Genomic DNA, 15,119 nt, shown 5'->3' on the forward strand with positions numbered 1-15,119 from the left:
AGATACAACATTCGGTTTCGCAGAGTTAGCCTTCTTTTTAGTGCCTTCTGTCATTCTTTGGCAAAGATGGGTGAGGTTCAGTTATGGAAATATTAACCAGCATGTTGGGCACAAGCACAAATTTTAACACTCTTGAATTTCAGTAAGTCCCAGACAAACCTGTTGCCATCAAAGGTTCAGCAGGGCACTTCCTTTATAAGTTTTTCTCAAGTTCTGTAGGGGCCTGTAATTGGAGCTAAGCCTCGATTTTGAGCTTGAGGAGATGAAGCCTGTCTTTTGGAACCATGGGAAGAGGTGTGCAATACAATGGCTAAACTGGAACTAAGTTTGAGTGACAAAAAGTCAGCAGAAAAGCAGAAACTGTGCTTCTGACAGATTGAAAGTCAGGTTTTAGAAAAGGACAAAAAAAAGGCATTGACTTCAGCTGTCCCAGTTTTGAACTTCTTGGCCACAGTGTGTATTTCTCTTTTGTATTTTATTTGCCATTTAGTTCTGTAATTGCTCTGAGACAGTTCTTAGAGTTAAAATGCTTGAAGTTACTAACTTGTGCAAATGCACCGCTTCATGTTTATTCACAGGAGATGAAGAAGCAGATTCTGAGAGATGAAGAAGGAGATTCTGAGATTGGAAAGAAAAGGTTTCTTGAGCTATTAAGTAGAATTTATTTAAAATAAATACGTAGATAGCCAGAAAGATGGTTGTATGTTCTAGGGATTTTCCTTAATACAAGGGTGAGTTTTAACAGATATTTTAAACACTAAATATCTCTTCAATTAATGTAATGTTTTGAGACCTGCTATTTTCATAAAATACAATGCTCATTAAGAACACAGAAATTGATTAGAAAATTGTAGATGAACCGTATAATGGTCAAGAATACCCAGCTGCTAAGCAACACTGCTTTGTCCTGTTTGACTTAGTAATAAATGCCATTATATAATACTAATGAAAGCTCATGTTGAGGGATACGTACATAAACATTTGATTTCAGAGTGTAACTGTTGATTTAGAATACAGTCTGCACAGATTGCTTTTCTTCTTTTATCTAGTTGATTTGGTGCTAATAATGCAGTTGTTAATGTATTTAAATACAGCTGAATTGGAAGTTTCTTATAATTCCAGGACTTCTACAAATAGTAGAAGAGACAGGTTTTTTTTCTTTCAAACCTGACTCTCATTCATGTTTAATCAAAATAATAAATTTGGGAGTGTCATGGCTGTTTCTCCTCCCCCCCCCCCCCCTACTAGCACCACCCACCTCTTTTGGAGTGTTAGGCTAAAAGGGTTTTTTTCTTGGTGCCGTTTTTTTCAGTTGTAGAGCTGGCAATGGAAAACATTTTACATGATACTAATTACAGTTACGATGACAGGAATTTTTATGAAGTATAAAAGTAAAATGCCAGTAAAATAATTTGGCAATAGGCTTTCAGAACTCATTACAAGAAATCTAATTTTAGTTTCTTGAAGGAGCCCTTAACTTATCTGTTATTTGAACTCCAGTTGAGCATGCAGTGCAAAATTTGGATATTTTCACCTTAATGTGGCATTAGTTTGTTTAGATGGTAGGCTGTTGTATACTGTGCACACAACTTCATAAACACACTGAGCCCAAAATAAGAATTAAAAAATAAAAGTAGTTCACTCAGTAGATCACTTACAGTAGCTAGCTACCTTAGATACTTGTTTCTACTTGTGTTTAAAAATAAAACACTTAAGTTTCAGTCAAGTGTCAATAACATTGAGACTTCAGTGAGTCAATTAGGTGTTTGTTTAAAAATAGCTTATTCTGCTAAAATAGTCAGGTTTAATTAAAAGTGCTTCGCTGAAGGAACACTTGCTTTAATGTCCCAGTCCTTGCACAGCTGCTCTTCTGCTGCATAAATATCGTCGGGTCAAATAGAACAGAACAAAGTGTTGGAGTCTTATTTTATCCTTTTTCCCAAGCTGTTTATCTTGAAAAGCCAGGTACACAATAGCTCCTAGTAATCCTTCCCAGCTGTTCGTATGACAGCGCAGGAAGCTCTCCTTGCTCCTTCAGGCCTGCCTGGCCGCGGTAAGCCGAGCCCGGCGGCGGGGCTGAGCAGGGCTGGCCTGGCCGCGGGGCTCGGGCCTTGGCGCCGGGCCCCCGGGCCCTCTGCGGCCCGCGCTGCCGCCGGCCTGCGCCGCGGGGACGGGACAGGCCTCCCCCTCGGAGCGGGGTGACGGACGGGCGGCTCGGCCTGGGCCTGGGCCTGGGCGGTGGGGACGGGACAGGCCTCCCCCTCGGAGCGGGGTGACGGACGGGCGGCTCGGCCTGGGCCTGGGCCTGGGCCTGGGCGGTGGGGACGGGACAGGCCTCCCCCTTGGAGCGGGGCTCCCAGCACCCACGGTTGCAGGTGGCGGAAGCAGAGGCTCCTGGCGCCAGTCGTGGCTGTCAGCGGGCGGGACACCAGGAGTTCCCCGAAGGTGACTCCTGGAGAAATTTCCTGCTAAAATGCCCTGAAGAAGCGGCCTGGTTTAACGGCTGCAACGATTGCTCTGCCTCTGTCAGCTGCCTTGTTTGCTGCACTGTCGTAGGCAAGGCCAGGAAGCTGTAATATGGTTTATGGAGCTGCATTATGGATGTGGCTTTCGCGTGTTTTCAATTTAATTTTAAAAGAGATTAATTTGTAATCAGTGTTCTTTTCACTGTTATTTAGGATATGTAACTATGGATAAAATAGACTGGCTCTGAGGAAGGATTTCTGTGCAGAAGGGGCTGTTGGGCGTTGGAATGGGCTGCCCAGGGCAGGGGGGAGTCCCCGGGATACCTGGAGGGGTTGAAGAGTCGGGCTGAGCCAGCGCTGAGGGATCTGGGGGAGTTGGGAACGGTCAGGGGGAGGGTCATGGCTGGGCTGGAGGAGCTTCAGGGGCGTTTCCAACTTAGACAATTCTGTGATTCTGTGAAAAAATTATTCTTTATGCCCAACTGAAATACAGTTTTCATTTTTCAAACTTGCTTTTTCCTTCCTTCCTTTTAGGGAAAGATAAGGAGAACAAAATCGGGAGGTGGACATGTAACCAAGTGGCATATATCTAGATATTAACATTAAAAAGATTAGAAAGCGCTGTCCTAAACCCCTGGTATGTCAGGTACTGTTACTTTGTAATAGCTAGAAGTTAATTATGTGCTTTCCTTCTTACCATTCTCAATGGTGATATTTACTAAGCTAAAAAATGTTGACTGCAGGACACTGCTGTGTCATAAATCTTGGAAAAAACTTGACAGAGTTATCCTGTGAGTGACTAGGTTAAAAGTATGATACTGATTCTCGTTTAACTTCATGAGCAGAGACTTAGAAGGAAATAGCATTTCTCACCTGGTTCTTACAGAATAAAGTGTATTTAGACTCATCACTGAAGGGAAAATATCTCAGAAAAAATCAGGATATAGGATATAGAGGGAAGATAAACTTTTTTGTTAGACATCTGTTTAGGTATGTAATTATTGGCGATGAAGGCAATTTTAGGACATGTTAGTGTCACAGGCACTTCAGTGAAATGACTCTATGCAAGCCAAAAGTAAGTTGGAAAAGCCAAATTCAGTTCTTCATATATGTAGAACTTTCCAGCACCTGAATGACCAGAGATTTCAGGCAAATTGGAAAAGGAGGTAGTGTCAAAAATTGTCTGGATCACAATGACTTTAAAGTAGTATTAATTTGGTAAAAGGTACACATCCTAATCTAGAATATGACCCTGTTAAACTGGATTACTTTGCTGGGGAAAAAGTTTTTGGTGCTTTCACCATTCCAACAACTGAGCTGTTTTTTTCATAGCTGGCCTGGCATGTCCTCTGAAAATTAACACCTTGGGGAGCCTCTGTTGGTGTTAATGAAGCAAAAGGCATTTACTGCAAGGCCATGTTCTTCCCTTTATTCCTTATTCTTACTGGACCATGATTTTATTGGACACTTGGAGGGAAAACAGTAACAGAAGAGTTCAGTTAGCTGTTCACACAATTAAAGTACAGAACAACCCATTACTGCAGTTCGTAGCAGCAGGTCCCATGTGTTAGTGGTGTGAGGCCCAGGAACTTTCTCACCCGAAGTTCCCAGTATAGGATATCTGTCTTTTACTATTAGAATGTCTGATGCTTTTAAAGTAATGACAGTGAGAATTTGAGACAGATAAATAAGGAGTAACAGTTTTTATTTCATGCTCCTGATTTTAATGGATTTGTCTGCCACAGGGGTGTTCAGACCTTTCCTCTTCCTTCCTGTTAAAAGTCCAGTCAAAACAATTCTTTGTGTCAGTGGTATTATTTTGGCCCTCAAGTTTTGCTGCTTTAAAGACCTGCTCAAGAAGTGTATCAAAAGAGGCTGTGCTGCTGCACTTCACTGGTCATTCTGGTACCTTAATTTCTAAAATGACATTATCCTTTGTTGTCCCTTCGTGGTAGGTGAGGAAAAGGGTAATAATACGAATGTGCATTGATACTTCATGAGTTCTAAATGCAGTACTTCACCTCTGCGATATTTTGTGCATAAGTAGTAGTGCATAGTTGAATGAAAAGATCAGCTTGATAGACATCAAGTAAAAAGTTCAGATGCCTAATGACTGGTAAGCAAAATAACATGGAGTGTATCACTGGGTAGTTATATTCAGGAGTGCCTGTTTCAGATATAAGTTTTAGATAGGAGCAGGGAAGGTAACCAAGTGATTCTCAGGAAAAGAACCTGAAAAAGTCCAGTTGTTCAGCTTAGGTGAATAGAAGAACAGGATATGAATAACCACAAAAGTAGATGATGGTGCTTACTCTCAGGCGTAGAATGCTAGACTAGGTAGTGGCCAGATAACGTATTACTGACTAGTCCTGTTTCTCTTAATAATGTTTGGGGGCCTGATGCTCATAGTAGTGGGAGCCCTAGCGCATGATCAGGTTTGTCAGACAAAAACAGAGCAAAATTAACTCTTCTCCTTAAACATAAATTATGCTGCCATGTCAAGGAACACATTCTAAGGCCCAACTGTTGTACACCCCTCATTTGAGTTACTTCCTTGAGATTTTCTGTAGGAAGCCTACTTACACATATTCTGGGTTTAATTCAGAGTTTTCTTGATTGTAAGCTGCAATGCAACAGGTGTATTGACAAAGCTGCCAACAGGGAAGCAGTGCATTGTCTGTTTAGCTCAGACTGCAAAATTACCTGATTATCAAATGACTGGATAAACTGGGCATAAGACCATTTTGTAGCTCAAAATTAGAGGAAATAGAATGATTAACACCTTACTTTTTGAATGCAGGCAACAAAAAGTAATATAAAATGGGCTTTCAGGTAACTGAAATACTATGAATAATGTCTACACTTCTTCATCTTCATATTCTGATTATTTTTGCAGTTATCCCTGGAAATGGCGTTTTTGTCTGATAGAGCCAAATAGTAATTTCTGCAAAAAGCATGCTAGTGAAATTGTTTACTTGCAATTTATTTTCTGCAGTCCTTCAACACTTACTGATTTTAAAACTACTACTGGCATAGGATTTCTAATGTGGGTTTCAGTTAGCTGTTTGAGAGCTACACTAAAAAAGAATTTTTGATATATATTTAAAAAAACATATTTAGTATTGGTATGCAAAGATTGAATAATACTTTATGGTTTTAAAAATTAGAAGTAGCTATAGATACAGTTTGGTCAGTGCCCTCTCAAACATAGGTAATAGTATAAAATGCTACCAGTCTTGCTTCTGTAGAGCGAGATGTAGTAGTACTGGAATCTAGTGCAGATGAACCAAGTATCAAAATTTCATAATCGTGATATTAAAAAAAATAATTCTGTGGGGAATGAAAGATTAACTTTTTACACAGAAACTGGAAACATGTTTTAAATCTGTTTAAGATGAACTATCATGCAGAAAAAGAAAATCTTTAAAAACTGCTATTTATCCCAAGTCAGTATAAAATACCGCAGTGATGCATTACAACAACGCCAAGTGCAAAAGAAAGCTGGAGAGGGACTCTTTATCCAGCGGGAGGGATAGGATGAGGAGTAACAGTTTTAAACTGACAGAGGGCAGATTTAGATTAGACATAAGGAACGAATTCTCCCCTGTGAGGGGGTGAGGCCCTGGCACAGGCTGCCCAGAGCAGCTGTGGCTGCCCCCTCCCTGGAAGGGCTCAAGGCCAGGTTGGACGGGGCTTTGGGCAACCTGGGCTGGTGGAAGGTGGCCCTGCCCGGGGCAGGGGGTGGCACTGCATGGGCTCTGAGGTCCCTTCCTACCCAAACCAGTCTGGGATGCTGATTTTTTTTTTTTTTTTTAAATTTATTTTTTTTTCCTCAGAACAGAAAGGTTTGTAGAATGTCAGCTCTGAAGTGATGAAACGTTTGTTTCAGTTTGATGACAGAATCTGGTGGAATTGTCTCTTGTGGGCACTTAACAAACTGATGACAGAGAATTCTTTCATTTGGATGTTCTTCAGATACTTTTATTTCAGCCTCTGCGGTCACGATGGACTCCAGGCTCTGCATCAGTTTTAGGTAGTGCCAATATTTATTTCCCGTTAGAATCTGCTTAGAAGTGTTGGAATACAGACATGTAGTGCTGTTGTCTCCAGCTCATGAGCTATGGCTCTGTGAGACTTAGTGTTGTCTCCACAAATTGCACCCTACCGTTGTCATCCTGTTATCTAAAGTGTGAATCAAGCAGCTCATCTTCTTGAGCTGGACAAATTGCACAGCTTATCCAGTCTCAAAAGTAAATTATATGATAGGGTCCTTTTCTTGGCACCTGATAGAAATTTGCTGTGCTGCAAGGAGTGGCTTGTGCAGATTAATTGTACTAGCAGGCCACTTCTGTAGGGTGAGTATTCCTGATTGAAAGTGTGTAAGAAGCTATCTCCACTGATCTGTTTTCATGTGCTGAGGGTGGTGGTGTCAGCTTTTCCTGTCCTAACTCAACATAGAAGTGAAAATAACAGAAGATGGAGGGGTGCTTACTCGAAGTAAATAGTGACTGCTAAACATATGTGTGTGAAGTTGATAACCCCATAGAAATAATAATAAATAGCTATACCAATAAGAATATAATATACATTAAAAAATTAAGAATTAAAAAATACTACAGATAGATTTGACTTTATTTAAGTCATACTCAGTGTTGATATTCTGGGTTTGAAATGTTTATTTGCAGTAGGTTTGGGTCACTTCCACGTTGACTCCCTGCAGTGCTGTGCTGGCTGGTATGGCTGTTCCCTTTTTGTGGTTCAAATTGGATAGATTGTATTTCTTGTCCTGCATTGTGCCGCTTTCAGGACTGTATTGTGAGATTCATCCAGAAGTGAGGATCATAGAGGATTGTAATTTACCCCGACCTGTGTGCCCCTTTTCCCTCCATGGAGTGTAAAGTAACCGAATTACAGTGCCCTCTGTCATGCATAAGTAATTCTGTCTTTACCATAATCATGAAGATCAGGAAGTGTGTGAATTCAGAAGTATTTGAAGTGAGGCTTATTTCTAACTAAAATTAACAAAATTACTTGTAAAATAGGAGAAAATAAGATTTTGAGTAACAACTTAATTCACGTGTATCGTTTAATGATGAGATTTATCTTGTCGGATGGAGTCAAAACAGATGCGTTTTAAAAAAGTCCTGTTTTATCCTGAGTCTATTTAAAATGGCCACCACGTGTTACCAGATAGTAGAATGGCAACTGGTTCCCTCTTCTCGTTTCCTTTTTTGCCAGGCCAGCCCTGACTCACTTATGCCCAGCCTAAGACTTGGATCTGCTTTTAAGTGGCTTTTAGTAAATCACTTTATGTGGGTAAAGACTGTTAAACATTTGTGGAATAGTGATGTGATATATTTGTGAGTTCATTAATATTTTCACTGCTATGGATTCTGATGCAATAAACAATGAGTTGTTATACCACTGATTGAATCTGGCCTGGTATTAGACCGAGGAGGCTATAAAAGTTCAAAGCCTAATGCAGGAATGTACCGTATCCCTCGCAGAATGTAGCTGACAGTAATGTATTAAGGTTACTTGTGGATAGAAGCGTCTTTGTAGTTGGTATGATACCGAAGAAACATCAGTCAGTCTTGGTGTTGATTTACTAAAAGAAGTTTTATTGTGGTGGTTGGTTTACTAAAAAAAATTTGATTGTGGTGGCTTTTTCTCCTAGAGAGTTTTATGTAAGTCTTGAAAGTGACATAGTTACAGTGAAGTTTTGCAAAACTTGGAAAATTTAGCATTTAGTCTGGTTTTTAAGGCTTGTACAGCATTTGAGACATGTAAAGTGAATCTCATTAATTATGTTGACATTATCTCAGATGCCTAAACCTTGTAGCAGTAGTAGAGGCATGTCTATGTCCAGACCTTGTCACTAGGGAGGGACCATCACCGGGAGCCTCCTGTGTCCGTAGGCGGTCTGTAATGAACTGCACCCCTTCTGGGGGTGCTACACTTCCTACTCCATGAGGTTTAGGTCAGGGTGCTTGCTTGCTTTGTGTATTTTCTGGCACACCGCTGTGTGTACACCTACTCACTCCTCCCTGGTTCTGTGGCCTCTGTGACATCAGGGTGCAGAACCCGTGGATGTCTCTTGGCCTGCTGGGTGCCCCCCAGCACCCGTGCTCTTCATTTGCCTCCTGTGTGCTGACCTTTTGGGGCTTTGCCCTGCTCTGAAGGAGAACAAGTAGAGGTTAAGTTTCACTTCGTAAAATAAAACTGCATTTCAGATTTGTGATGAACTCTGTTGTGCTGGACTGTCTGCTCTGAGAGACAGTGGTGTGCTTCCCTTCAGCAGCTGTAAGATCTTCAGCATTAGAGCGCTCATATTGACTCAAGAAATAGTCATGGACTGGCAATAATATGATACAGTGCGATTAAATGCCTTGCTGTAAGGCAAGAGAACACCAGATGTTGTGGGACTCTTCTCCAGTTGGCTGTCAAATCGTTGTTACAAATTTCCCTTTGTCATTGAAGAAGTGTATTTTTTACCCCTGCACTTTGAACTTCTTTTTCACTGTGTTTAGAGGCAATCATTGAAATAGTGAAGCAATACGTGGGACTGTAGAGTTTAAACTGGAAGTTGGAGGTAAGTCTACTGGTTAGATTTTTTCAAGACCCACTTTATAGTGTTCATGCATCCAAACTAAAATTGGTAGGATGCTGTTACATCCTGCTCCCTGTGAAGGGAGTTGTTAAAACCTGTTTTAAGAGTAATAATTTTTTTTCTATGTTAGCATACATTTCAGCAAAGGTTTGAGCATGGAGTTGGTAATTTAAAAAAATTTCACCTTATTAAATGTGAGAATGATTTGTTTTCTTTAGTAAACCTTTACTTATTTTTAGTGTTCCTATTTTTATTAAAGATTAGTAGTTTTTCCCCCTTTTTTCGGAAGGGACAACATTTTCCTTCTGTAGAGCTGCATGTACTTCCCTTTGTTCCTTTTTAATGAGGGGGGCTGCTTTCTGTTTTCATTGGGTTCAGTTGCATCCATGATTATTACTCACTATGGAAAATTCTGGGAGAATGGGACTTCTTGAGGAATCAAGGGAAGCCTTGAGAGGAGCTGGCAGAAATCACTACACCTGGAAAATAAAAAAATTGTCATTTTTTTTCTAGTTTTACTTACTCAATTTTTCTTACAAACAGAACATTTAAAAGCAGTCATGAAAGTTCATCACGAGTATCAACTGGCAAAATACACTAAAATGGAGCAAATGTCTAATTTATACTTGAGGCTAAAAAGAATATGGATCTGCTGTAACTGGTATGGACTTTTTTAGTCACAGAACGCATTAGGTCTACAGTATAATTATTGCTGATCCTGACTAATGACTGTTTCGGGGATTATCTCTTTTGGAGTCAGCCATCTGCTGTGGTTAGAGTAATTAACTAAACATAATTAAGGGTTGACTTAGTTTGAAAGCAAAACTGTGTATGTCTCTAGGAAAAGAATATAATTTCTTCAGTTCAGAATCATTCAGAAATACCAATATTCCAGTTTGCTATTAATGGCTTCATAAACAAGCAGCTGAATTGAAGGTTGAAAATGCAACCCTCCCCACAAACTTGAACAAAAAGAGTGGAGGGGGGGAGGAAGGAGGGGAGCCTTGAGAGGGCAGTTTATTACTGTTCTCCCAGTTCTTATTTGATGCTGTATTACCAATTCAAACAGATGGCTTATGTCCGTTAAAAGCTTGCAAATATAGCTAAATTTACATTTCTGTATTAAAAAAATACTGATTTATCAAGGATATCTTCCCATTTGTGACAGAAATATGGATTGCTTATCGGTGGTTCTTAACTGTGCTTATTTCTAAAATACATCAGATAGTAGAGACTTACTTTAATGCTGTATTATTACACACAACATGTCAGTAATTTATTTTTTTTTAGGAAGGAGAGTTCTGGATGTTTTTGGCAGGAAACATAAGTAAAATACAAAGTTTCAGTCCTAAATTTTGAATGCAGTGCATTAAAGCTTAGAAATAACTTCCCTTTTACAAGTGATTATTGTAATAATACCATTATAATGTGTTCCTAATTTACCTTTTGCCATCCGTATATACAGTAAATTCATTGTGGCCATACTTAGAACGATGAATACCAAAATAAAACAAAATGATCAGTTTTTGTACAAGGACTACCTGTTGGCCTCACCTAAGTTCAATCTTCAGAGTGTCTTTAAAAAAAATGTGCTTTGTTATATTAATTTATGTCTATTGATCTTGCTATACGTACTAAAGATAGTAATTTTTTTGTAGTGTCAATTCATGTGTTTACAAATGCTACAGACAAATCTGTAGCTACAGATTTAAATCATAATACTAATCTATTAATTAGTAGCACTGGGAATAATTATAAAATTTAATGGACATAATGGAACATTTAAAGTCTAAAGTATATATTGTATTTTCCAGTGACCCGCTTCCACTTAATAGCAGTTTATCTGAATTACATTCACAGATTACTAAAAATCTATGAGGTATTCTTTAACTGTGGATAGAAAATGTTTAATTGGAGAAGAGTGTGTATTTAGGAGTCCTGAATTAAAAATGTAAAATGTTTAATTATATTATGCTTTGATAAATTCTCTGAAGGAAATAGTTTTTGTGATTTCTACCATTGTTCTGAAAGAAAAGTATATAGCTTTCATATGCAGTGTAGTAGTAGATCCTTTTTTGTACCATACCAGTGTAAATAGTTGATTTTTCTTTATTTACAGAAAAAAAATTCTGCATGCATGAAAATACATGTGTTAAATTGGGCTGTAAAGAATAAAAGTAGTGAAGTCTTCTGGTGGTTGCAGTTTGTGTAAAGGATAGGCAGTTCTATATGGTATGCTATAATTCCCTTGCTAGCAGAATATTCACTTCAGGAAAGTAGTATCTCTGGTTCTGCTAGCTAGCCGAATCTAGAGACTTTATCCAGTGCATAGAAATTGCCACACACACAAATTATTAGAGATAAGGAATTAATTATTCAGTTAAAATGGGCACAGTGTATCTTCCAGGTATTTTGTGTGTTTCTCCATGATTTCTGCATTTGTATTTCCTTTGGCTTTTTAAGATTCATTTTTACTGACTGAGAGGAACCAAGGATACTGCATCTTTCTGGAGGAGTAGATAACAGTTTTTATGCTGGCTTCCCAAATGAGTATTTGGGAGGTCGCTGTCTAACATAACTTTGGATCAGAAGTGTTGTTTAACACATTGGTTTTATAAATTGATTCAAACAGAATTTGGAAAAGTGTGTCTCCCTTGTGTACTTGGCATTCTGTTCTACAGAAACTGGGAGTGAGATTTTATAGCAACTGTTTGATGTAGGCTTAGTGCTTGGCCTTTCTTGGTGTTTGGCCTCCTCACATTTCAGCGATAGCTCCGAGAAGGGTGTTGTCTCAGGCTGAAGGAGACTCCAGGACAGGAACCGGTTTCTCAGGAGTTTCCCTGTTGGGAGTTAACTGTGCTTAGTCTCGTTTGCTTTTGAAATAATAAAGGGACTCTGGGAAGATTTCTTCCCCACCTTATTTATACTCTGATCCTGACTCACTCAGTTCTGGCAGATTGAGTCAGATAGTCTTTTGACTCTGCTACCATTATGCTTAGACATCACTTGCTTGGTTGCAATTATTAAGTATTTGAGAAACTACTTCTAAACAAGTAGTAGTTTTAATAATAATGGTACTGTTTTTTCCTTAAAAAACACATGCTTGTTCAGTGAAATAAGTGTGGTAACTTTTGATTTAGGCAATTCATGGCACATACAAAAATACCTTATTTTATATTAAGAGCTCTTCAGGAAAAAAAAAAAAAAGTAGCTAGCAACTTCTAGTAGTTCTTATATTTATACTTTCTCACCATAATTGCTGGGTCTTTCCCTAAATTAAGAGACCAGATACGGACTTTTTGGGATGCATTACAGGTTGTGTAAAGCTGGGGTCTGTCAGGGAGCAGCCAGGGCAGGGCTGCTCTGCAGGGAGGGACGAGCTGGCAGTCGGGGGTGATGCAGGCAGTTCCCGACCCTGGCACAGCCCCGCAGGGTCTGAGCACTGTGCTGGTCACGGGTCCACGGTAGGCAGGCGTCTGCCAGGCTCCGGTCGGGAGATGAGGAGACCCGAGCTGATGCCGGCCTGGCGGGAAGCTGTAACTAACTCCAGCCAGGAGGTGTGGGGCCAGAGCGGGCCCAGAGTGGCTGAAGGTGCCAGCCAGTGTCGAGATGGAGCTCTGGAGCAGAGGGGGTGCGGGGTGGTCCCAGGTGGGGCTGTGGGTATTCCAGTGGAAATGTGACGTAGCTCTCAGCAGCACTGCTGAATTCCCCTGCTGCTGCGGGGGTGCTGGCCTCCCCTGATGGCTGGGTGCTCTTCATGTCCTGGGCCTCGTGTGCAGGTCTCGAGTCGAGGGCAGATCCTGAGACGGGCTCACACAGACGCTCTAGTAGTCCCCTTGTGATTCCATTTCCTGCCATAAAGACACACATTTATCTTCTCTCTTGTAGATATGGAGTCTGGAGAGCGGTTAACATCATCGTCAGCCTCCTCTACTGCAGCTGCTTCTACTCCAGCGTCTTCTACACCATCTGTGGCTTCAGCAGTATCGAAAGGCGGCCTTTCCCCTGGAGCCGCGTCACTGAGTTCCACAATCAACACATGTGGTAAAAAAGACTCAATTATACATTGCAGTGTGATTTTAGTGTTTGTCAACCCTCGTAATTACTACTACAAGTCAAATATGATAAGGTTGTACAGACACATCAAAGAAAAATGTTTGGGGTTTTTTTTGCTAAGCAACATTCATATATGAATACATTTTACATAGTAATTGTTTACTGAAGGAATTAATTTAAAATTGCCTATTTCAAATGTGGAAGAAATTTTCAGTTTGCAGAGCTGCCTTAGAAGCAAGGATCAAGTTAATGATTGATCTGGCAAACTCTGTGCCACTTTCAAATTAAGATCTAATAATCAACTTCTTAAATATACATAATGTTCTCAACATTCAAGCCCAACCCCTACTGTATTTTTTGTATCTGGAGGAATAGTTTATTCTGATGGAACTTGAGATTGAATAGGTGAATTTCAAAATGTCAAAGTCTTAGATAGTCTTGACTGATGTGAAACATCTTGGCTTGAATCAGAAACTTATATCAAAGATTTCTTCATGCAAGAATCTCGTTTTTGTGAATCAAACTCATATTTCAATTGAATGATGCATATGTCATCAACAGAACAAGAAATGTTAAATAACTCTTTCCTGCAGTTTCTTTCTTCACTTTGGAGAACAGATCATACACATATTTTTTTGTTAGCCTGGGTACTACTGATTCTTATAAGATACACAGTAAATAGGAAGTTTTTAATCTTAAATTCATGCTAATCCACTACTTTAAACTTGTTTCTTGCAGTAGAGTGATCCAAGCATATATTCTCCAAAGTGAAAAACTCTTCTGCCCTGATACTATAGGACCAGTAGATTCTGAGTGCCTACTCCAGCCTGTTTGTTCATTTGCAGCTTCCTTGTGAAGAAAAATAGAAACCAGAATGCCCGTTTATTTTAATCACTCTAAAACAATCTAGAAAAGTTCTTAACTAAAACCAGTCTAGAACAAATAACCGTGTGTTTTATTTTTCTGTACCCTGCTATAAATTCAGCTCCAAAATACTTTTATGGCTGTATTCATTAGCCCATGCCAGTTGCAGTGGTTTTCTGTGGTGGTTCCCAGAATGTAGCAGTAGTTCATTTACATATGACTATAAATGTACAGCCCCAAACTGAGGATTTCTGTGACTCATTTACTATCTCTTGCTGCCTTTGCTTTGTTGACATTACAGCGTACAACTTTGTGTCCCCTTGTAACATTGTGTGTATATATAGGAGGCATATTTGGACTAGCAAAATACAGTATGACTAAAACAGATGAATAATGTACTAAAGATACTAAACTGTCAGTTTCTTCATTACAAAATCCAGCTAGTCCTTTTCTTACGTAGTTTTAAAAAATTTTATTCTCAACTTTTTAAAAAAGTTTAATTTCTTTCTGATAGCTAATAGTTACAAAGACTGATAGTAATTCCCAGTATTCATGGGTTGTTTCCTTTAATGGTCAGATCCTTTGCCTGGCTGCATCTGATCTTTAAGAATGTATGTATTTTCTCAAGGACACTTAGTATTCCTAAAACCAAGCTGGAATGTAGTTTACTATCAGTACTGCCTCATCAGTTTTATTTACGAGTATATCCATTTCTCTGCCTGGCACAGTACACTCTGGTTACTTCTTGGATCCACTGTGGAGAGGTATACACTGTGTTAGAGAAACTTCACAGAAGTGTTTATGCTGTCAACCAGCCAAAGAGTGTTTTCCCATGAATGACCTATGGCTGGAAAGGCAATTTCACTGAGTCAAAACTTTCTTGAATTTACAAGATGCTGTGTAGTCAAGACAGACTAGTATCATAGCCTGTTCTCAGCTGAATTGTTCTTCAAAACAAAAAACTAAAAAAAAAAAAAAAAAAACCCTAAAAAAAAAAATTAATGTCTGTCAATCTCAATCTGATATTAATTTATCTTCACATTTTAAAATGAATTTCTCTAGCATCTAATAATTGTTTAAGAATGAACAATTATTCTTAGTGAGAGAAGGTAAAGACATCTTAA

General features: G+C 39.4%; 1 protein-coding gene across 17 annotated transcripts in view; it reads left to right on the top strand.

Moving 5' to 3' along the window:
• Positions 1-15,119, top strand: part of BAZ2B (bromodomain adjacent to zinc finger domain 2B) — a 153,136-nt gene that overhangs the window by 65,020 nt on the left and 72,997 nt on the right. For 16 of the 17 annotated variants that reach the window (XM_074911482.1, XM_074911486.1, XM_074911483.1 and 13 more), the window contains one exon: positions 12,964-13,119. In XM_074911482.1, coding sequence (XP_074767583.1) covers positions 12,966-13,119 — 154 coding nt within the window. In that variant the 5' untranslated portion in view covers positions 12,964-12,965. Of the gene's footprint in view, positions 1-3,057; positions 3,103-12,963; positions 13,120-15,119 lie in introns of those variants that run through there. The other variant, XM_074911488.1, reaches the window with a different exon arrangement.

The sequence above is a fragment of the Athene noctua genome, chromosome 7 (assembly GCF_965140245.1).
Source record: "Athene noctua chromosome 7, bAthNoc1.hap1.1, whole genome shotgun sequence".
Lineage (NCBI taxonomy): Eukaryota > Metazoa > Chordata > Aves > Strigiformes > Strigidae > Athene > Athene noctua.